Source organism: Macaca mulatta, chromosome 14, assembly GCF_049350105.2.
Source record: "Macaca mulatta isolate MMU2019108-1 chromosome 14, T2T-MMU8v2.0, whole genome shotgun sequence".
In the NCBI taxonomy this organism is placed as follows: domain Eukaryota; kingdom Metazoa; phylum Chordata; class Mammalia; order Primates; family Cercopithecidae; genus Macaca; species Macaca mulatta.
Genome location: NC_133419.1, coordinates 6,600,724 through 6,608,506, shown reverse-complemented (window position 1 = coordinate 6,608,506; position 7,783 = coordinate 6,600,724). Strand labels below are relative to the sequence as shown.

Sequence of the window (7,783 nt, the reverse complement as noted above, 5' to 3'; positions counted from 1 at the left end):
TGCATGGGCATGGGACATGCCCTCTGTCTCCTTCCCTTCCTGGCCTGCCCAACTCCTACCCACTCTCAGGGCAGACCCTCCCAAAACACACACATACAAGCAGCCTGGGGGCATCCACGGGTCCCTCTACCACAGCATTCCCGGGGACGGGCCTGGTGTGGTGGCTCACAACTGTAATCCCAGCACTTTGTGAGGCCGAGACAGGAGGATCGCCTGAGTCCAGGAGTTCCAGACCAGCCTGGGCAACACGGCGAGACCCCGTCTCTACAAAAAATACAAAAATTAGCCAGGCCTGGTGGTGGCAGGTGTCTGTGGTCCCAGTTGCTCGGGAGGCTGAGATGGGAGGATCACCAGAGCCTAGGAGGTCGAGGCTGCAGTGAGCCGAGATCGGACCATTGCATTCCAGCCTAAGCCACAGAGCCAGACTGTCTTCAAAAAAAGAATTCGCGGGGAGGAAACACAGGCTGGTTGAGTACGGGAGTCACACGGATCAGGTGGATCAGGCGGCCGCACACCGAAGCTCTATGGCCCGGGAACGTTACTAAATACTCCCATGCCTCAGTTTCCCGCCTTAACGTGATAACACGTTACTGTAGTTTCTCCACACAGGGCTGCTGTAAGGATTAAAGGAGGCCGCGTGGGTAGAGCATCTCGTCGCCATTACCGTCATCACACGTCCCCCACCCAGACTCGATGGACCCCGTCTCTGCACCCAGGGCGACCGCAAACGCTTTCTAAACCACACCCCGGATGTCCCGCCTCCGGCGACTCGGAAGTCTTCATTTATTGGCCTCCCCAAACCAACATGGCGGCCCCCTACAAACTTCAAGCGCCGCTCTGTTCTAGCCAATCAAAAGAAAGTATTTCTGAATCCCGCCTCTTTCAGCAGCCGTATTGGCCAATCAGACCACACCATGGAGCATCAATACAGAAAAAGGGGAGCCGGCCGGCCCAATGGGAGCGTCCTAGAGTGTAGGCTCCGCCTCCCGATTGACTGGCCTGCTCCGCAAGGCAAGTAGTGGCGGCGCTTCAAGGTGGGTGTTCATGTCTTGTCCGCGAAAGCCGGGCGTGGGCAGCGTGGCTTCGGGGGCGAGTGTGGTGTCCCCGTTGGCGCCGCCAGCTCTGCCTGGGTTTCCCCTGGGCTCACTCAGGACCCGCGGCCTCCGTGTCCTTCAGGTGCAGCGGGGAGCCCGCTCTCAGGGCGCATGCGCCGGCCGCTGTGCGCCCTCGGCCTCGATGGGGTCGGAGATCACTGGGAAGGTTGGGGAAGGTGCCGGGTTGGGTCCCTGGAACTACAGTCAGTGGTCCAAAGGAGTGGGCCTGTTAGGGGGTCACAGGTCGTGGGAGGAGCACTTATGAGCTCCGACTGAGTGCCGGGCTCTGGGGTGCCCTTGGCATGTATGGGCTCCCCTTATTCACAAGATCACCAGCCCCCAACCCACTTCATAAGTGAGAAGACGGAGGCCAGGTCACGTCACCTGCCCAAGGTCACGCGGCAGGCTGGGGGACAGTTCCAGGAGGGCCTTGAAGCCGGGGGAAGGAATATGGTACCGAGGACTGTTCAGGCCTTGAAGGGTTTCCAGCAGGGCAGGGCTGGGTTCCGATCCTCTGCGTACCTCCTTATCATGTGACTTCCGAAGAGTCACTTTTTTTTCTTTTTTTTTTTTGAGACGAGGTCTCACTCTGTCGCCCAGGTTGGAGGGCAATGGTGTGGTCTGGGCTTACTGCAGCTTCTGCCTCCCGGGTTCAAGCGATTCTCCTACCTCAGCCTCCTGAGTAGCTGGGATTATAGGCGCCCGCCACCACGCCCGGCTAATTTTTGTATTTTTTGGTAGGGATCGGGTTCCACCATGTTGGCCAGGCTGGTCTGGAACTCCTCATCTCAGGTGATCCACCCGCCTCGGCCTCCCAAAGTTCTGGGATTACAGGCGTGAACCACCACACCCAGCCCTGGCGAGTCACTGAACAAACTGAGCCCCAGCGCCTTATTAGTGCCTCCCTCGTGGAGTCCTTGTAAGGATAGGATGGCAGTGCATGTGACCCCCTGGGCACGGTGTCTGGGGTGGGGAGCTAGCTAAGTTAACTATCAGTGTATGCTGGTAGGGGCTGTTAATGTTTTTGGTCAGATTTGGGGAGGATGAAGGGAGGAGCAGAAAGATGGGAGACAGGATCTCTGGGAGGGAGAAAGGAAGGATGGATTTAAAAGGTTTCTTAGGTGAGGCAGAACTTGGAGTCCACAGAAACTGAATTGTAGCTCAGCTGAGCTGGATCAGGTGGAAAGCTGGGAGGCGCTGGGAACAGGAAAGCCACCCGTGCCTCTGACAGCAATGGGGTATGAGTAGAGGGCAGAGTGACACATGGGTCTCCAGTGGAGGCTTGGGATCCCTGCTGTGCCAGTCTCAGAAGAGGTTGGTACTTGGGCACACCCCACTCTCCACCCCTATTTCTGCCCCCAGATGCGCTGCCTGACCATGCCCACGCTGCTGCGGGCCCTGGCCCAGGCCGCACATACAGGTAGGACCAAGGAAGCCTTTGCTGGGGGTAGGGGAGCCCAGTCTCCTGGCATGAGGTCACGCCCCTCTTTTTGCAGGACCTCCTGGTGGCCGGACCCTCCACAGCAGTGCAGTGGCAGCCACTTACAGTGAGTACCTGGGTGGCCTCTAGCCTGACTGGTCCTGCCGGAGGTGGGGAAGAGACCTGAGTTCCAGTCTTGGCTTTGTCAGGGGCGTTCTTCTCTGAGCCTGTTTCCACTCTTAAAATGATTATGATGATGGAGACTGACTAATTCCCAGGGACAGGGTCCATCATGGCCGGAGTTAGCACGTGTGATCTCAGAGCTCCCTGGGGGTGATGGGGAGGGGATTGCCAGGTGTGAGCCATGGGTACCTGTGCCTTTTGCCAGTCCCTGGTGAAGGTAAAGGCTCAAGCCCCCCACTTCCCCCCTTGATTCCTCTTTCAAGCCCTGTTGGGCGGGGATGCCTCTGGGCTCGAATGGCCACCCAAGCACAGGGAGAGGTAGGCAAGGATGGGCTCAGGCCAGAGGCGGCCTCCAGGGTCCTTGCTGAGGCTGGGGAGAGGTGTGGTGAGTGTACGGCCCCTTTGGAGCCCAGCAGTTGCACCTGGAAGTGAGGGCCAGGCCTCCTCTCCCAGAGACTCCAGGGAGACAGTGTGCGAGGCCCCTGCCACGGCCTCCCTGCCCGCCTCTCTGCAGAGTATGTGAACATGCAGGAGTCTAAGACGGACATGAAGTCAGTGACTGACCGGGCAGCCCGGACCCTGCTATGGACTGAGCTCTTCCGAGGTGCGTCCTGGGCAGGAGGGGACAGGGCAGGTGCCGGCTGGGCACAGATGCATGGGGGAGGAGGGTACCCCTGCCCACCAAACCCATGCTGCCCACAGGCCTGGGCATGACCCTGAGCTACCTGTTCCGCGAACCCGCCACCATCAACTACCCATTCGAGAAGGGCCCGCTGAGCCCTCGCTTCCGTGGGGAGCACGCACTGCGCCGGTACCCATCCGGGGAGGAGCGCTGCATTGCCTGCAAGCTCTGCGAGGCCGTCTGCCCCGCCCAGGTGAGTCCCCGCCCCAACCGACCACCAGGCCAGACCCTGCCACTGGGAGAGGGAGGCCAGGCAGCCCTAGGCCCAAACCCTGGCCCCTGCTTGATGTGTGTCCCCAGGGAAGTCCCTTTCCCTCTCTGAGCCACTTCCCCCGTGAATGGGAAGGATGAGGTCTTGCTACCGGAGCACAGAGTCAGTGAGTTGGCAAAGTGCAGCTTCCAGCCCTGGGCAGGTGCCTGACACACACAGGTTTCCCCTTGGGGTCTGGCCAGGGGTGTGACCCCTGGGCCTATGAGCCATGGGGTGGCACCTGAGGCCATCAACCCCTCCCTGGATATAGCCACCGTTTCCGGGGTCCTGCTTGTGTGCCTGTTGCAGCTTCCCTTCCCCAGTGGCTGCTCCTCTGAGGCCCGGCTTTCCGTTCTGTTAGTGGGTCTGGTGCTTACCAGCGGGGGCCAGGCCTGTCAGCACAGGAACAATATGACTCGGTCAGAGCTGTGGTCAGACCCCTGTGTGTGCCTGGCAGGAGCCCCGGCAGCCGCCATCGCTACTTCCTGTGCGCACAGCAACCCCTCCCAGTGTTCTGTGACTCGGGTGGCTCCTGTCCAAGTCCTAGTTTGTCCCCTGGAGCACTCCCAGGTCCTCCAGGCCATGAGCTGCGACCCTGATGTCTCTACTCCAGCCACAGACTGGGAGCGCATAGGAGTGTCCCCAAACAGCAGTCATGATGGTCACAGCCGTGGCTTCCACATAGTGAGTGCTGTCCACAGACAGACCTGGCACTGTGCCACGTGTGTGACTCACAGCCTCTCCTGTAATCTCAACAACCACTCGAGGAGGTGGAGGTTATTGTCCGCATCTTTATAAGCACTGAAGGATGAGCCTGCCAGCCACAGGTCCCACTGTGAGTTGTGGCCACTACATTTCTGGGATGGGGGCGTAGGAGAGTCCTTGCCAGGCACCCTAGAAGGTCCTCCCAGCCAGCCCCTCCCCCAGCGGGCTACCCAGGAACTGAGAGTTAGGACGTGCCCTTGAGTTAGGGCTGTGCCCCCGCACTTGCTGTGTAGCTTTGAGGAGTCCCTCAACCTCTCAGAACCTTGTTTTTCTCATCCATCAAATGGAGAAAAGTAGATTTAAGGCACAGGATTGCGGCCGGGCGCGGTGGCTCACGCCTGTAATCCCAGCACTTTGGGAGGCCGAGGCGGGCGGATCACAAGGTCAGGAGATCGAGACCACGGTGAAACCCCGTCTCTACTAAAAATACAAAAAAAATTAGCCGGGCGCGGTTGTGGGCGCCTGTAGTCCCAGCTACTCGGGAGGCTGAGGCAGGAGAATGGCGTGAACCCGGGAGGCGGAGCTTGCAGTGAGCCGAGATCGCGCCACTGCACTCCAGCCTGGGCGACAGAGCAAGACTCCGTCTCAAAAAAAAAAAAAAAAAAAAGCACAGGATTGCAACCAACCGTGCAGGCGTTCTCGGCGATGTTGCAGGTTCGGTTCCAGACCATTGGGGTAAAGCGAGTCACACAGATGTTTTGGTTTTCCAGTGCATTTAAAAGTTAGATTTAGACCGGGCACAGTGGATCATGCCTGTAATTCCAGCACTTTGAGAAGCCGAAGTGGTGGATCACTTGAGGTCAAGAGTTCGAGACCATCCTGGCCAACATGGTGAAACCCCGTCTCTACTAAAAATGCTAAAATTAGCCAGGCCTGGCGGCAGGTGCCTGTAATCTCAGCTACTTTGGAGGCTGAGGCACGATAATCACTTGAATCAGGAGGCAGGGGTTGCAGTGAGCCAAGATCGCAAAAAAAAAAAAAAAAAAAAAAAATTAGGGCTGGGTGCAGTGGCTCACACCTGTAATCCCGGCACTTTGGGAGGCCAAGGCGGGCGGATCACAAGGTCGGGAATTCAAGACCAGCCTGGCCAACGTGGTGAAACCCCGTCTCTAGTAAAAATAACAAAAATTAGGCGGGCGTGGTGGTGCACACCTGTAGTCTCAGCTACTTGAGAGGCTGAAGCAGGAGAATTGCTTGAACCTGGGAGGCGGAGGTTGCAGTGAGCTATGATTGCACCACCACACTCCATCCTGGGCCACAGAGTGAGACTTCATCTCAAAAAAAAAACAAAGAATTTACACTACTGTAGGCTGTGAAGTATCTAAAACACAATGTACCTTAATTAAAAATACTTTAGGGGCCAGGTACAGTGGCTCACACCTATAGTCCCAGCACTTTGGGAGGTCGAGGTGAGTGGATTACTTGAGACCACCCTGGGCAACCTGGCAAAACCCCGACTCAACAACAACAACAACAAATACAAAAAATTAGCCCCTGTATTCCCAGGTACTTGGGAGATTGAGGTGGGAGGATCGCTTGAGCCTGGGAGGTTGAGGCTGCAGTGCACTATGAGCTGCATCAGTGTACTCCAGCCTGGGTGACAGGGCGAGAGTCTGTCTCAAAACAAAAAATCAAAAACAACAAAAAAAACTTCATTCCTAAAAAGTGCTGACCCAGAGATAAGAAGCAAGCACGTGGTTGGTAAAATGACATCAGTGAGCTTGCTTTATGCAGGGTTGCCCTAAACCTTCAATTTGTAAAACTCACAATATCTGGAAAGCTCGGTGAGGTGAGGCGGGACTGTAACCCAGCCCCCGTCGCAGGGTGACACCCTCAGGGCAGGGGGCGCTACACTGAACAACGCAGTGAACAGCACCCTGGTGAGAATGGGGTTCTTAGCAGATGACGCCGGCAGCTGACAAACAAGCAAGGCAGGCCGGGCGCGGTGGCTCCCACTTGTAATCCCAGCACTTTGGGAGGCCAGGGCAAGTGGATCATGAGGTCAAGAGATCCAGACCATCCTGGCCAACATGGTGAAAACCCGTCTTTATTAAAAATACAAAAATTAGCTGGGTATGGTGGTGCACACCTGTAGTCCCAGCTACTCAGGAGGCTGAGGCAGGAGAATCACTTGAACCCGGAAGGCTGAGGTTGCGGTGAGCCGAGATTGTGCTACTGCACTCTAGCCTGGCAACAGAGCGAGACTCTATCTCAATAAAAAAAAAAAAAAAAAAACCAGCATGGCAGGGACGCCAGCCGGGCGCGTGCCGAGGAGACAGGCGCCAACGGCAGAGGTGCAGGGCGGCCTCTTAACTGGAGTCCGGGAGGCTTCTGAGGGGAGAGGGCTTCTGGCAGACACCAGGGGTGGGGATGAGCAGTGACCCGGGCAATGGGGGCTGGGATGTGACAGCGCAGCGCAGCAGTGTCTGGTGGCCCCTCCCACAGGCCATCACCATCGAGGCTGAGCCAAGAGCTGATGGCAGCCGCCGGACCACCCGCTATGACATCGACATGACCAAGTGTATCTACTGCGGCTTCTGCCAGGAGGCCTGCCCCGTGGATGCCATCGTCGAGGTGCGTGAAGCCCCTGGGTGGGAGGGGCGCTGAGGCTCCTCAGCGGGGCCTAACCACTGTCCCTGCACCCCACCTGCAGGGCCCCAACTTTGAGTTCTCCACGGAGACGCATGAGGAGCTGCTGTACAACAAGGAGAAGCTGCTCAACAATGGGGACAAGTGGGAGGCTGAGATTGCCGCCAACATCCAGGCTGACTACCTGTACCGGTGATGCCCCACCGGCCCACAACCCCTGCTGCCCAATAAAATACTGCTCCAACCCCACGGCCTCTTGTCTTGACTCTGGTGGTCCAGGGTGGGGCCATCCCCAGCCTGCCTGAGGCCTGTGGTGCCTCCAGCTGGACTAGGTAGCCCCCTAGTCTTTATGTTCTCTGCGGTCCTGCTGCCCCAGCCCGGCCTTCCTGTGGACTCCAGGGCCCCACCAGGCCCTCATGGCTGGGCCACAGGCTGCAGCATCACGATCACCCTGCCTCTTCCTGGGTGTCTTCCCCGAGGCCCAGCAATGCCAGAGGTCACCACAGTCCTGTCATTCCCACAGTCCCAGCTGTCCCGGCTGGGGCCTGGGCCTCCTGTCTCCCAAGAGCCATCCACTTCTAAGACCCTTAGGACTTGGAGCATCCCAAGGCCTCAGGCTGAAGAACAGCAAGTGGCAGAAACTCCGGCCGGGGCATCCTTGCTGGGGGTAGGAGGAAGCCTGCTTGGGGTGACAGTCACGCGAGGGTGACACAAGCCCTGCTGGCCCTGAGCTGGCCTTGCCTCCAGCCACATCCTCTTTCTTCCCCATGTTCCCCAGGCCAGGCTGCTCGTCCGGCAGC

General features: G+C 58.1%; 1 protein-coding gene across 11 annotated transcripts; it reads left to right on the top strand.

Annotated features, from left to right (window-relative positions):
• The first annotated feature begins 977 nt into the window (after positions 1-977).
• On the top strand, positions 978-7,232 carry NDUFS8 (NADH:ubiquinone oxidoreductase core subunit S8). 11 transcript variants are annotated; one of them, XM_077960702.1, is made up of 8 exons: positions 982-1,034; positions 1,836-1,886; positions 2,457-2,514; positions 2,591-2,641; positions 3,137-3,301; positions 3,400-3,572; positions 6,840-6,968; positions 7,048-7,232. In XM_077960702.1, the coding sequence occupies exons 2-8, from the start codon at positions 1,851-1,853 to the stop codon at positions 7,177-7,179; spliced, it is 744 nt and encodes a 247-aa protein (XP_077816828.1). In that variant the 5' UTR covers positions 982-1,034; positions 1,836-1,850; the 3' UTR covers positions 7,180-7,232.
• Positions 7,233-7,783: the final 551 nt, after the last annotated feature.